At 45.2% G+C, this 16,391-nt stretch overlaps 1 protein-coding gene across 1 annotated transcript in view; it reads right to left on the bottom strand.

The window, feature by feature from the left end:
- The window catches only part of LOC106805013, a 71,455-nt gene that overhangs the window by 28,755 nt on the left and 26,309 nt on the right, over positions 1-16,391 (bottom strand). Inside the window, exons 2-3 of the mRNA XM_014806478.1 lie at positions 6,774-6,869; positions 6,024-6,152 (exon numbers count right to left, since the gene is read on the bottom strand). Coding sequence (XP_014661964.1) covers positions 6,024-6,152; positions 6,774-6,869 — 225 coding nt within the window. The remainder of the gene's footprint in view (positions 1-6,023; positions 6,153-6,773; positions 6,870-16,391) is intronic.

The raw sequence follows: 16,391 nt of genomic DNA, 5'->3' as shown, positions 1-16,391 counted from the left end.
CGACACACACGACACACACACACACACACACACACACACACACACACACACACACACACACACACACACACACACACACACACACACCCCCACACACACACACACACACACACACACACACACACACACATATATATAAATATAGATATAGATATACAGATGAATAGATGAATGGATGGATAGATAGATAGATAGATAGATGATGGATGGATGGATGGATATATATATACATATATATATATATATAGATAGAGAGAGAGATTCAAATCTATCGCAAAACTTTTCATGTCTCGGTTATTCATCGGTTGTGTCATTTATATCACTTCTTTATTCATTTGTGTCATTATTGTTGAATTCAGACCGTACGTCGGATATTTAGCAACCTACATGAGAGACACGCCGCACGGAACGTCACGAAATTGATGTTTAGACCCTACGTCAGTCTGTCATCAGAAATGGAACGTTGCAATTTGAGCGCTCCAGCTTTAACCGTACACCAGACATACAGCATGTAACGAGATCCACGCAGCAACCGCACCGTGCAAGTTACAAAAATAGCGCTTGTGCACGATCCGACAAATTACACATTTACACGGGTATTGAACTTGGACCATAAATGGGCCACGAGGCAACGCGTATGTATCAGTTATACATATTTAAGTATAGTATATTAGTAGCTTCACTCATTACACATTTCACACATTTTATATTCACACATTTTAGCTTCACTCACACACGAGGGGTTTTGGATCTAAAAAATATGATCGCTTAACTAACAAATTGAGCTCACCATAAACTTAATCACACCTGACTTCCCACCGCTTGATTAATTACTTAATTTTATAGATCTTTAATTACGTACCACTACTGCATGATCTCAACGTTAATAAGGAATTACACAATCTTTGATCTCTTGAGAGGCTCGTCAGCATCCATTCATCACCATCTATCTAAATGCCTACATGTTCTAAATCATGTATGTAGACAATTATGAAAAGACAACGCGCGGAACGCACGCTTGAAGCCTAGCCGATACGACCCCGCAAAATTGTCAATCTCACGCGAAAGTCGTCTGCGCGAGTGAAGCAGCAGCAGCAGCAGCTTCATGAGGTTGATGCAATCAGCATTGAGTTCGCTGCTTCATTAGCATCATCAGATGATGGCGAAGCAGCCGATCTGACACAGCGCGCGCGGGAATCCATCTTCATCGGACGCGAATCTAGTGCGTGCGTGCGGTCTATTATACATGCAATCAAGAGCTAATAAATACTTTAAGGTATAAGGAACAATAACGAATAAGGAATAAGGTATAAGGAATAATATATAAGGAATAATAAGGTATTTATTAGCTCTTGATGCAGTTACGAGAGATTTGTGCTGCGAACAATACACGCGCTACACACATACACACACACGCACGCACGCACGCACGCACGCACGCACGCACGCACGCACGCACGCACGCACGCACACACACACACACACACACACACACGCAGACACACACAAACGCGCAATTATTTGGAGGGTCAAGTAACATTAGCAAAACGCCGGCCTTCCGGGCCGGTGGTTTCAGCCGTGTTAGCGAGTACCTATATTTTTATTTATAGCATTAATGAGCAAATAGCCTACATTACTGTTTTACCTAAAGGATATCCCGCCATAATTTATCAACATTTTACATATTTGAAATCGAGAATGAAAGCGTGAAACATGACAAAACACTTCGGACATCATTCACGATCTGCATTATAGCATAGTACTAGTCTGTTCAACAGCTACTATGCGATGCCGCACACTAGAACTACAAATTTTTTCGGACAAGCAAGTCAGTGAAACAGTCTTATATGTTTATTTTTGAAAACAAAAATTTGTGAGGGCTGGTAAATTATGGTGAGGGCTGGTAAAAAACTGCTGCGGCCCCTCTGGGCCGGTGCAAAAAATCTTAATACCATGCCCTGTATATATATATATATATATATATATATATATATATATATCAATTAGACATCCTAGCTCTTTAATGGCCACTTATGAATATTGCAAAATGTAGTCGAGAAAGAACGTGCTCATGCATTTTCTAGTTTTCCTATTTAACATTTAATAGCACAAATTACTGATAATCATTTCGGGGAAGTCATCCGAAAATGGTCTGCTAACACGGGCGAACAGAGCTATCACTGCGTGTGCGCGTGTGCGCGCGTGCGCGCGTGCGTGCGTGTATGCGTGTATTTTGCACGTCGTCAAATAGCATGGCTAATTGAACAATCGCATTATAAATTCAATAGCAATGCACAATAGCAATTCGCATCTCTTCCGCATAGAGAACGGCATTCGAGATGATACAGCCAGTACTACTACTATATAGTCTGCTGTCAAGTCCAGCCCGCACGCAATTAAATATGAGCAATTATACGGGAAATTCAAGCGAGATCTGGGCAAATAATGCACCGACAATCAGAGCAGACGTGACAGCCGCTGTTCAATTGCTTCTCGTAAAAAAACATTGAAAGCATTTCGCATATATACTAAAAAGCACATTTCATTAAGCTTCACGTCTGTTCGTTCCAATTGGTGACCCTGTCGTTTAGCTCTGCAAATTGCAGCCGGCAAATGGCTGTGCCACACAAGACACAGTTGGCATCGCCGATCCGCGCTTTACGAAGCCACAGTACGACCAATGCCAACACGTACAGAGCGCGTGTACGATAGACGGGCCACCGGAAAAAGCAAAGAGCATACATTGCTATATCCGCATGATATTTGCCAGCATATAACGATCTGCCTAATAATTACTGACAGGACATAGAGACACAGGAAGGCAAAGAGGGATAGGGGAGATAAAGATGGGAATATACATAGAGAAGTAGGGAGCGAGAGAAATTAAGAGTGCGAACGGAGGAGAAAGGTGAGGCAATGAGGGAGCGGGAGAAGGTGCATGAGGAGGATCGAGACACAGAGAGGAAACGAACAAAAAAAATTGCGAGAGGGAGGGAGGAAGAGAGGGGAAAGAGAAGATAACGTAAGAAATGTGGTGCGTGAGAAGGAGAACGTGAGATAGGGGGAGCGTGTGATAGGGGTAGCGTTAGATAGGGCAGGGCGTCACGTGACAAGTGACGCTCAAAAAATAGGAAAATAGGAATTTCAGATGTGAAAAAATAGGAGGAAAATAGGAATTTTTGTGAGAAAATATATGTTAAATAGGAATATTTGTTGCGTTAGATGGCCTCCCAACACTCCTACAGCCATCCCGATCCACCACAAATGGTTTTATTAATATACATATTTGGAGTTACATCACATACGAACAATATTTTGAGGTTTTAATGAGAAATGCATGTTAAAATTGATAAGCAGTTTATACATGCACAAGCACCCATACATGTAGACTACTCCAAAATAGTATGACGTACATGTATACATGGGCGGATCCGGCTTTTTGAAAAAGGGGGGTCCAGTAAGAAATAAAGGGCACTTTTATAAAAAGGTGCCGAAGGCAGCTTATGCGACGTGTCTAAGGCACGTTGCCACTTAGGGGGGCGCGCTTGCCCCCAAGAAAATTTTAAAAAATTGGTGCATTCTGAGAGCATCTGAGCAGTATAATTTTGATGTCTAGAATGCAAGATGGAATTCCAAATTTTTAAGCAGAAAATTATCTTTTATGTGTTTTCCCTTTTTGGGGGTAAAAAAGGGGGGGTCCGGACCCCCTGGACCCCCCCTCTGGATACACATACCACATCCAACTGAGAAATACTGAAATAAAATCTGTGATAGTAAAGAGTATATTACGTTAATTTAAAGTAAGGGGTGGGGGTCTGGGGGTCCTCCCCAAAGGAAATTTTTGAAAATTGGGTCACCTGAAATGTAAATTTCTGCATTCTGAGGAGGATACATACAATTCTGGATTCAGAAAAATGAAAAGCCCTCAAAAATAGGAGAAAATAGGAATTCAATTGCCCAGAAAATAGGAAAAAATAGGAACTTGACGCCCTGATAGGGGGATAATTTGATAATTATCTGATATTCCATACAAACGAAGTATATCTCGTCGAAAATGCAGGCGCGACAACTGGTGCAGGGTATATAGATATAGGGGAAAATAATGACAGCTAATATTCTGTCAGCATTCGCCTCTGATAATACATATAGGGCGACCATAGTCGCCAAATTACTTTCCGCTGACACAGATTTCGTCACACGACTCCTTCGCTATGCAGGTGATATCCACAGGTGCACGTCAAGCGGTCTCGTTACTTCAATCCACGGCAGGTGTTACCTCACAGGTATACCTAGTATGTATTATCAGCTCTTGTCGGCATCTATAGCTAATTACGTTCATCTGACAATGAATGCGAGCTATCATTCTTGATCTGCTGCCGCCCACCAGCAAAATATGCGATGTTGTCTATGATACGCGTAGTACTTGGCGTACGTGTATACTTGTAGTCGGCAGTAGCTGTGTGTACAGCAGTGTGTGTGTGTGTGTATAGAAGCATGTGAGTTAAGAGTAAGCGCGATTTCACGTAACTACTTTACAGCCTGGTCCGTGCAACACAATTCCCTGGATAAAAATCGAACCATTGTTGTAGGATCGATCTATCTATCTGAGGCCAAGGTTAAGCTCAGTTATTACAGTTCAAGGTAGAAACCCAGCATGAAGGTGTCATGTAGTTCATGTTGGCCATATCATCAACAATGTCTGCCGATATCCAACTCCTAACGAGTAGTTAATGGTTGATTAGTAGTCGGAGCACAATCTTTAGTCCCCTTGTGTGATCTCAGCACGCTTCTGCTCCTGTATCCATTATGACCCTGTCACACCTTGACGATTTAGCCAGCGTATGCCGGACGTATCAAAAATTTAGTGAATACGCTGGCGTACGTTGAATAAGTTATGGGTAAGCTTTGTATAAGTTAAGAGCACGCTGAAGCACGCTGAAGTACGCTGAAGCACGCTGGTATACGTCGTAGTACGGCGAGGTCGTCGAAAAATTTTCAGCATGCTCAAAATTTTCCGACGTATGCCAGCGTATGCGCGATTCCCATACGTCCCGCATACGCGGGCCGGCTTATCTCCAACGCATATTGACGTATGTAGACGTATTTGACGTGTTCCGGACGACCACAGAACTTACTGAACGTGTTTCTAACTTACAGCTACCGTATAATGGCGTATTGGCAGCGTTTAGGGAAATTGGTATATAAAAATGATATTGGCATGTTGATCGATACTGCGACGGTGATGTTGATACTGCGATGTCTAGTGCGGTTATGATTTGAATCGTCAAGCGGCAGCCTTTTTATAGGCTACGACACGTGATCGTCGGCGATGCATAAGTTAGACTATCGTTGGGCATAAGTTGTGAACGCCGGCAACACGCTAAGCATTCGTTGGTATAAGTTATCTATAAGTTATCGAAACGTTCTATATACGTTACTAATACGTTAAGTATACGTCCAACTCGTTATGAATACGCTATGTATACGCCCAAAATTGAAAAAAACATCGATAGTTCAGCGTATATGCCAGCGTTTTAGAGAAATTTTGATACGTCGGCATACGCTGGCTAAATCGTCAAGGTGTGACAGGGCCGGTGTCTATGTTTGAACATAGCAGTCGAGATAATATCTTCGTAATCAGCTATCGTTGATATAGTCTCACAAGACTCAGGGTGTGAAATTAGGCGCGCAGCTGTGCTAAACACGACTTTATCTTTGAAGATAGTGACTCTCAAAATCCCCTCGCATGCAAAATCTAGCTTCTGGTCTTTTCTACGGTGAATCCATGATAATATTCTTCTCGAACGGATGTCGGCATTATAGGAGTATACTAGCTGTTAACAAAAGTTTATTTACATACTGCTCGCTTGTAATTAAATATTTCGCCTCCTTTTATTGATTTAGCACCAAAGATTTAAGGTTAGGTGAACTTTTAGCACATTGCGTAACGTTGGTCGTCATCCTTCAAGATCGACTGGCAGACTGAGTCAACCCCGAAGAGGGTGTTATAGTGATAGGCTTACATTAATGAGTTCCTCGGATGCAGTGGTCTCCCTGTTGTCTGATGCCAGCCTGCGGATGATATGTCCACGTTGGGTCAGGGTTCCTTTCAGCATGTGTGAGAGACTAATTAGAAAAGCCTGATATGGCACCTGAAATGCAATATTCACGCTGTTGTCATACCACAGTTTGATGTCTAGAATCTGAGAAACGCATTTATTTTGTGATGGTGTCATGCTTCGCCAAGCATATAAGGATTCGGCTGTGAATTTTCGAAATCATGGATTAAAGATAAATAAATGATTTCTATAGTCAGTTGAAAACATACAGTATCAGTAGTACGTTTAAAATGTTACTCTATATGTGTTTAAAGTTTAACATATTTAGCTAATATATTACTATGACATTCAATGTCAAATTAAGTCGTTATGCTTCGTGAAATACCAGAATAGAATCAATAGGTTAATGTTCTATGGCGTGTGATGCACATTACAACATTTAACCACCCGACCATATACGCTATACTGAAAATGAACTTCATTGCCCATGGTAATACTCATACCTATCACTACTAAATACGTTTGACCCCCCAAGATGACGGCAAGTGGTGATAGGGTTTTTGCTTGGGGGAGGGGGTGGAGGCAAAACCGCAATTTGTTTACTGCGCAGTTGGCTTTGGACAGTTTCCCGTGGGCTATTTGCTATTGCCATGCTATAGTATCTACACTGGTTTGACCCTGCCCACTTTCCCACTAGCGACCGCCCTGACAAACCTGCGCGTTTTGGCGTGGTCTCTTGCTGATCACGTTTGCCATCACATCGTGCAGACGGTGCACATAATTTCGTGGCAGATACTTGCCTGCGTGTGCCTGAAAATGCAATGATACACACAACTTTACACTGCGTTCGGCAAAGAGCCTTTTAATATCGACAGCAAACGTTCCTCTGAGATGTTTACGTGCTCAAAAATCCGTGTAGCTGTGCCGTATTGTTAACTAGAAAGGGCAGTTGTCGCCAACTACATGTATCCCCTGTGTTCTCCCCAAGATGTGTAAGTATACGAAGTTTGGTCGCGCTAGGTCAATTAGGGGCCGAGTTATAGAGTGGAAGGGAAATATGATCAAGGTCAAGGTAAATGTCAAATAAAGGTCGCAGTGACCTGGTTTTGGTACGCTGCGCACCTTCTCCCCAAGATGTGTAAGTATACCAAGTTTGGTAGCGCTAGGTCAATTAGGGGCCGAGTTAGAGAGCGTAAGGTAAATATGATCAAGGTCAAGGTAAAGGTCAAATAAAGGTCGCAGTGACCTGGTTTTGGTACGCTGCTCACCTTCTCCCCAAGATGTGTAAGTATACCAAGTTTGGTAGCGCTAGGTCAATTAGGGGTCGAGTTATAGAGCGGAAGGGAAATTCTCTGTGGCGGACCGAGCGGCGGCGGCGGCGGCGGCTGGGGAGACATGAAACCATAGTATCCCCGCCGACTTCGTCGCGGGGGATACAATAAGTAACAAGACTGGCGATTAACCCTAGCTACTAACTGAAATTTGGAACACGTTTGCAAACAGGTAGCTGCATGTTGAATAAAACATGAATGTTGAATATTTAAATAAGGGTTTCGTAGCTTCGTGACGATCCTGGGAACCTAATTAACTCAAGACTATATATAGCACTTTAGACTCACTTCTCAGTCGCCTGCAATAATTCATAATGGGAATAGGACGTACGCCACGTAAATGAAGACACTTAGATCATCGATGTCATGGAATTAGCCTTACTGTGCAACTGTCATCTCACATATTCTTAAAGGGATTATCTCATTTCTATATTAGTGGAGTCCCACACTGAATCCCGCTATTCCTAAAACGCCACTAATGGGTCAGGTTAGAGTAAGGACCAACCAGTTACGGTTTCTTACTGCAGAAACACAGTCGACTTGACATTAACACGGGGCGCATATGCCGCCATGAGCATGCCGACCCGATCCAGCACTAATTTCCCTTGCTCTTTCAACAAAAACTCTCATTTCCCTTTCTTATTATTCCACCAACCCATCAATCCATCGGCGCTAACTCGTGACCAGTTGCCAAGGGTAAACTAATATATTATAGTATAATGTGCGCGTTTACATTCATGGGTGTACTGATCCCTATAACTACTAATACAGCTCTCTCGATCCTGCTCGGTTCTGACTCTGGCGCGTCGCTAGTCGCGTTTGCCAATGGATGAAGCGAACCAAATTAAATTGTTTTCAGAATTTGCTACACCTTGCTGCTCGCCATGTAGGCACATGCAGTCTGTGACACAAGTGAATCGCAAATTTCGCTTTACTTAATAGATAAATCAATTACACACTGAAAATATTGGTCGCGGGCGGTAGCAGCTGCTGCTCTACACAACATTTGTATCAAGAGCTAATAAATTATTATTATAGGCTTAGCTCTTGAATGTATGCGTGTACATCTTGAACATTCCCGTTTGACGATAGATGAGAAGGTTGATGGTGACGGCAGCATTTTGTGATTTTCTCTGGTGGGTAAATGAAAATGATATATTGTAATTAAAACATTTCCGAAATTTAATAAATTAATTAATAATTTAGAAAATCGTTAAAAATACGAGTAAATGCACCCTAATAGTACCGTACGACATTACACTACGTAGAAACACCAAGTAAGGGCCTACAGTTTGTTTGCATTTGAGACAATAAGGTTAGAATTTCCCATGTTGGGTTGGGCTTTTCTATATTTTTCTTGTAATATATATGGCACTCGTTTAATAAATGAGCGTTTATGCTGAAAGATTTCTGTACGTTTACTAAGAAGCTATACGCCCACATAAAACCTTCTGAAAAAAAGACGCAGGGTCTTGATGAATCTCTCCAAATTGCATCACAGGATTAAACCGATTAAACCGATTAACTGATCTCTGATCCTCTCTGATTCCATCCCCTATCATCAGCTGGGTGTTTAGTACTATAGGCATTAACACAGCATGCAATTGCCAGCAAGATGAAGCAGGAAAATGAGAGTGAGATAGCGAATGAGAAAGCGAGTGAGAACCAGTGATACATCCAGACAGACAGACAGACAGACAGACAGACAGACGGACGAACGGACGGACGGACGAACGGACGAACGGACGGACAGGCAGAATGACAGGTACAGAGCTGGGGTTTCACTATCTGCCAGTTCTTACCTCTCGATTACTTTTCACACATATTTGACTATATTGAGTATATTCCTAATATAGACATATAAACAAACATACATATAAGAGAAGTATAAACGTATAGGGTTGGGAGGGCGCTCTGTGGCGCACAGCACAATTTTTGTTTCACACTACAAATACTTCTCGCCATCCGTTGGCTAGGGCTGCCGTGTAAGAGATGTGTAAGAGGGAGAGAAGAATGCCGAGCCTCCGTCTGCAAACTACACTGCCCCTAACCTGCACTCACACCCTCACCCTGAATCACTGCGACACGACGTTGATGCTAGAGGATTCCTTAGCAACAGTAGAGTGGCGCTCGCGCGAGAAAGAGAGAGCGAGAGAGAGAGAGAGAGAGAGAGAAAATCAGATAACGACATCAATCGATAACCATTCTAGTTAGAGCTGCAGGACAAGCGTGACTTTTCTCAGACATATGTCTATGACAGAAAACACGACAATAATGCGCCCTTCATTAATACAGTCACAAGGGAATGCTGAATACTGCAACAACGAGAGAAAAAAACCTATACATTCTTAACCAAGAGTGAACACGTCAAGAAGAAAAGACAGGCATCATGGATAACTATTCTCTGGAGATATTCACAGGAATCTCGCCGATTCTGTGTAACCGAGAAAAATGTGTTATTTTATTTGATAGTGAAAAAATACAGCTATGCAAAACAGAATATTAAACATTGCTCAGGGGATAGATCATAAATAAGATGTTGCCACGTGGAAATAGCTTAGAAGCTTTTCAATCATTAGATGTCTGTACAGCTGTTAACATTCCAATCACGGGACGTGCATGAAACACATTTATTACACGCTATAAGATTATATCATGTTTGTACGAGCATAATAAACTACAAGTGAAAGCTGTACACATAAAAGTAAACTGAAAGCTTTCATTAAGTTTATCAATCGGATCAATGTGTAACGTGCAATATAGCTAACTATAGGCCTAATTATAAATTTTAAGACTATCAGTATCTATGACAGAATTATTGCAGCACAAACTGAAGTTTGACATTAACACTCAGAATGTCGATGACTGTAACTAGCTTCAGAGTGCCTACTTCATTGATATATATAAATATATATATTGATATGATTTCTATGGCCTACTTCTTTGGCACTAAAGTGTGAACGGCTGTTGCAAATATGGTCAACTGTATATGGTAGCGTAAATTTACTGTAAATACATGTTATCACTAATGCCAAATGGTACAAGTGCCTGAAGATTTTGTGAACTAATTACTTAAAAATATGTTTAATTAGTAACTTTAAAAGAGGATAATTGAAGATTAAAAAATGTGGATTAGACACTTTAAAAGTGAAATGTTGTCGCGTTAACTGCGAATTAGAAACCTAACCAAGATGGGGAGGATGATGTGAATTATAATTTCTAATATTATGCAGTTGGTTAATTAATTAGTGTCAATTATTCACTAATTAAAGCCAATTTTACCTAGATAATGTACACAATATCCCCCCAAAAATTAAGAACCTCTTTAAGAACCTCTTCAGGCTGATTTCTCACTATGTAGCATATATATAAGAACCACTTCAACCTGAAACAGAAAATCACGGGTTCTTTTATGCGGGTGTTTACTGTATCTCAGCTGTTATTCCAAAACGTTTCATATCTTTCCCGTAAGATGCTCCTATTTGCTAATGCTGCCATAACTATAAACATGTCTTGTTCTTATAAGAGAAAGCAAGCAATCGGTCGCAATCAGAACTAGCAAAGACGATGCTGCGAATCACTAGTGCCAATGACAATCTCTACTTCCATTGTCGGATTAGACAACCAACGACAGTGATGACGCAGTAAATCATTGCTAGCAATGGTCATGCTGGTAGAGGCTGTGTTAGCAGTGTCTGTGATGGCAGTGGCTACACTAGCAGTGGCTACACTGAGATAGTGGCTACACTCGCAGTGGCTGTGCTGGCAGTGGCTACGCTAGCAGTGGCTACACTCGCGGTGGCTATGCTGGCAGTGGCTATGCTGGCAGTGGCTACACTCGCGGTGGCTATGCTGGCAGTGGCTATGCTGACAGTGGCTACACTCGCAGTGGCTATGCTGGCAGTGGCTATGCTGGCAGTGGCTATGCTGGCAGTGGCTGTGCTGGCAGTGGCTACACTCGCAGTGGCTATGCTGGCAGTGGCTACACTCACAGTGGCTACACTCGCAGTGGCTATGCTGGCAGTGGCTACAATCGCAGTGGCTATCCTCAGCAGCGGCTATGCTGGCAGAGGCTATGCTGGCAGTGACTATCCTTGCAGCGCTAATGCTAGTCCAGAGGCTGGGGCTGGCAGTGACTATCTATGCAGCGGCTATGCTAGCAGAGGCTGAGCTGGCGTGACTAAATCCTAGCAGTGGCATGCTAGGCAAGGCGTGTGCTGGCAGTGACTATCCTAGCAGCGCTCATGCTAGCAGAGCTGTGCTGTGCCGTGACTATCTAGCAGCGGCTATGCTAGCAGAGGTGTGCTGGCCGTGCTATCCTAGCAGCGGCTATGCTAGCAGAGGCTGTGCTGGCAGTGACTATCCTAGCAGCGAGGCTATGCTAGCAGAGCTGTGCTGGCCGTGACTACTCCTTATGCACGGCTATGCTACATAAGGTGAGCTGGCAGTGACTACCTAGCACAGCTATGCTAGCAGAGGTCTGAGCTGGCCGTGATATCCGTAGCAGCGGCTATGCTAGCAAGAGGCTGTGCTGGCCGTGACTATCTAGCGCGGGCTATGGCTAGCAGAGGCTGTGCTGGCAGTACTATCTAGGCAGCGGCTATGCTAGCAAGGCTGTGGCTGCCGTTGACTATTGCCTAGCAGCGGCTATGCTAGCAGAGGCTGTGCTGGCCGTGACTATCCTAGCAGCGGCTATGCTAGCAGAGGCTGTGCTGGCCGGTGATATATTGGCAGCGGCTATGGCTAGCAAGGGCTGTGTGGCCGTCGACTATCCTCAGCCAGCGGCTATGCTAGCAGGAGGCTGACGCATGCAGTGACTATCCTCGCCAGCAGGCCTTAATGCTAGGCAGAGGCTGTGGCTGGCCCGTTGACATCCCTAGGCCAGCGGCTATGCTAGCAGAGCTGTGCTGCCGTGGACATCCTTGCAGGGTCGGGCTATGCTTAGCAGAGGCTGTGCTGCGCCGGTGACATCCTTGGGCAGCGGCTATGCTAGCAAGAGGCCGGCCTGCCGTGGACTACCTAGCAGCGGCTATGGGCTAGCAGAGGCTGGTGGCTGGCCGTGACTATCCTAGCACGCTATGCTAGCAGAGGCTGAAAAAGCTGGACAGTGAAGCTATCGCTAGCAGGCGCTAATGCTGGAGAGGTCTGTGCTGGCAGTTGACTTAATCCTAGGCAGCGGCTTATGCTAGCAGAGCTGTGCTGGCCGTGACTATCTACGCAGTGGCTGATGCTAGCAAGAGGCTGTGCTGGCAGTGTGACTATTCTAGCACGGCCTAGTGCTAGCAGAGGCTTTGCCTGCAGTGACATCCTAGGCAGGGCGGGCTATGCTAGGCAGAGGCTGTTGCTGGCCCGTGACTATCCATAGCAGGCGGCTATGCTAGCGCATAAGGCTGTTGCTGGCGGTGACTACCTTGCAGCGGCTGAATGGCGTAGCAGCGGCTGTGCTGCGGCCGTGACTATCCTAGCAGCGGCTATGCTAGCAGAGGCTGGTGCGGCAGTGAAATATCCTAGCAGCCGGCTATGCGGCTAGCAGAGGCTGGCTGGCAGTGACTATCCTACGCAGCGCTATGCTAGCAGAGGCTGTGCTGCAGTGACTATCCTAGCCACGCTATGCCGCAAGGCTGTGCTGGCAGTGGACTATCCTAGCAGCGGCATGCCTAGCAGAGGCTGATGCTGGCAGTGACTATCCTTGCAGTGGCTATGCTAGCAGAGGCTGTGCTGGCAGTGACTATCCTAAGCAAGCGGCTATGCTAGCAGACGGCTGTGCTTCGGCAGTGACTACCTAAGCACGCTATGCTAGCAAGCTTGTGCTGGCAGTGACTATCCTACGCAGGCGCTATGCTAGCAGAGGCTGTGCTGGCATGACTAATCCTAGCAGCGCATGCGAGTGGTTGCTGGCAGTGACTATCCTAGCACGCGGCTATGGCTAGCGAGCTCGTGCGCAGTGACTATCCTAGCAACGGCTTATGGCTAGCAGAGGCTAGAGCTGCATGACTATCTCTTGCACGTGGCTATGCTAGCAGAGGCCTGGCTGGCCGTGACTATCCTAGCAGTCGGCTTATGCCTAGCAGAGGCTGTGCTGGCCGTGACTATCCTAGAGCGGCTATGCTAGCAAGGCTATGCGGCAGGACATCCTTTGGCAGTTGGCTATGCTAGCAGAGGCTTTGCTGTCAGTGACTATGCCTATGCAGCGGCTATGTCTAGCAGAGCTGTGCTGGCAGTGATCTAGTCCTAGCAAGCGGCTATGCTAGCAAATAAAAGAGAGGGCCCGCTGAGCTGGCATGAACTATCCTAGCAGTCGGCCATGCTAGCAGAGGCCCCCCCCTGTGCTGCAGTGACTATCCTGGAGTGGCTATGCTAGGCAGAGGCTGTGCTCGGCAGTGACATCCCGTCTAGCAGCGGCTATGCTAGGCAATGAGGCTGAGCTTGGGCCGTGACTTCCTACAGCGCATGCTAGCAGAGGCTGACTGCAGTGACATCCTACAGCGGCTATGCTAGCAGAGGCTGTGCTGGCAGTGACTATCGCTAAGCAGCGGCTAATGGTCTAGCAGAGGCTGAGCTGGCCGTGACTCTCTCTTTAGCAGCCGGTTTAATGCTAGCAAGAGGCTGAGTCTGGCCGTGACCTAATCCTAGCAAGCGGGCTACTGCTAGCAGAGGCTGTGCTGGCCGTTGACTATCTAGCACGCGGCTATGCTAGCAGAGGCTGTGGCTGCAGTGAACTATCCTAGCAGGCGGCTATTGCTAGCAGCGGCTGAGCTGGCGTGACTATCCTCCGCAGCGGCTATGCTGCAAGGCTGAGCTGGCAGTGACTATCCGCTAGCAGGCGGCTTGATGCTAGCCAGAGGCTGAGCTGGCCGTGACTATTCTTGCAGCGGCTATGCTGGCCGAGCTGTTGCCTGGCAGTGACTATCCTAGCAGCGAGGCTATGGCCTAGCAGAGGCTGTGCTGGCCGTGACTATCCTAGCAGCGGCTATGCTAGCAGAGGCTGTGCTGGCCGTGACTATCCTAGCAGCGGCTATGCTAGCAGAGGCTGTGCTGGCCGTGACTATCCTAGCAGCGCTATGCTAGCAGAGGCTGAGCTGGCCGTGAGGCTATCATACCGGCAGCGGCATGCTAGTCAAGGCTGTGCTGGCCGTGACTATCCTAGCAGGCGGCTTATGCTGGCAGAGGCTGTGCTGGCAGTGACTATCCGTACAGCCGGCATGCTAGCAGAGGCTGAGCTGGCAGTGACTATCCTAGCAGCGGCTATGCTAGCAGAGGCTGTGCTGGCAGTGACTATCCTAGCAGCGGCTATGCTAGCAGAGGCTGTGCCTGGCCAGTGACTATCTAGCAGCGGAGCTAATGCCTAGGGCAGATGGCTGTGGCCTGGCCGTGACTATCCTTGCAGTGGTGATGAGGCAATCATTACCCTCATCACAGTGAGCGAGAATTGGTGAGATTTCATTAGCTTTTATTAGCTACAGGGAATTTACACAGCGAAATACCCCCTAAGCTCACATCATTGTCCTATTTTGACCAGCGGCGCTGGATTTTGTATTTTGTTGATGGGGGGTGGGGGGGGGTCGTCAGTGTCATGCAAACACGTGAGCCTATTGAGTTCAAATAAACTGTTTGTCAATTCAAGGGGCCACATATGTCAACGGTGTTTAGTTTGGTTCACTTTGCTTTAGCGATAGCGGTTATTTCAGTGATAAATCTTTCACAAAAAGTTTCTTCGGTGCAGCACAAAGCTTAACTGCACAAAGCATCCCACTCTTTCGATTATGAGGCACGATTGCCGTATGAAAGATGTTGTGAGGTTTGTGGTTGGTCGAGCAACTGCAAAAGCAAATGATTATGCCGAGGGGCATTTGCTTTATTTTGTGACTGATAGGAAACGAGTATAGGGGTAGTATAAAAGAGAATATTATTAGCTCATGCATGCAGCGCGGCAACATTTCGTTACAACTTACATTCACACATTCGACCAAGTTACGTGCGATTTCCTCCAACATGTTTAATAGATTCAAAAATATTTGAGGACCTTTGCAACATTGTGTCTTTATTAAATGTCCATTGTGCTTCATTATTTAAAAGTCCCGTTCCATTTAAATCGTGTCAACAGGCATAACATTTGACAAAAATTGATTATTTTAAGGCTGCACTTTTAAAAAAATCCTCAGATATAATTCGAGAGATGAATGTTACAAACAGCGTTTTGTATTTGCCATTCATCATATTTCCCGAAAATTGTTGCAGCTGTTGGTCAAATGCAACATTGAATATAAGCTTACCGAAACAGTATTTCAATACACGATTTTCAAGTTGGAATTTTCTTTCAGGGAGCTAAAGCATGCTAATCATTTTTAGTTTTAGTTTTAGTTTCAAAGCTATAACATTCACAGGTTATTTTCAAGTGATTATTTATATAGTGTTCACTGTTAGTTGTTATAAATTAGTTGCATTCATTATGCAAAAAGACTTAATTAAGAAAATCACACGTAATAATATATCAATTACATTGTGAAAAACCAACGACTATTAAATAGGTTACGAAATTCATTTATATAGTTCACTAAATTCAATATGAATGCGGTAGCTGGTTCTGCACGCGTAGAGATCCCCATATGGTTTCTATTAACTAATACTATACTATCCAGGGAAATGTGCACTCACACCACAGTTATTATTACAAAACACCCGCACATAATATATTAATAATATTGTAAATAATCTATATTTTATTACTTAGCAAGCTGCTTATCAATCGGCATTAGCCTGCAGCGCCGGCAACATATTGCCTGACCCCGGAGGATAAACCCCGGAGAATCCCGATCTGGCCGCCGCAGTCGCAGATGCTGGGAGGGCAACGCGACCTGAGGGCGATCGCTCGGGGAGCGGCGTTCGACGCGTTCACACGCGCGCCACCACCACCTCCCGGCGCCAGTGCGCCGGTTCCCATAACATTGGTCGTGGGCGCCACCGGGCAGACGCGTGGAGTCGGTCGGAAGTTCGGCGACCA

Source organism: Priapulus caudatus, unplaced genomic scaffold, assembly GCF_000485595.1.
Source record: "Priapulus caudatus unplaced genomic scaffold, Priapulus_caudatus-5.0.1 Scaffold96, whole genome shotgun sequence".
Lineage (NCBI taxonomy): Eukaryota > Metazoa > Priapulida > Priapulimorpha > Priapulimorphida > Priapulidae > Priapulus > Priapulus caudatus.
This window is presented reverse-complemented; position numbering and strand designations above follow the sequence as displayed.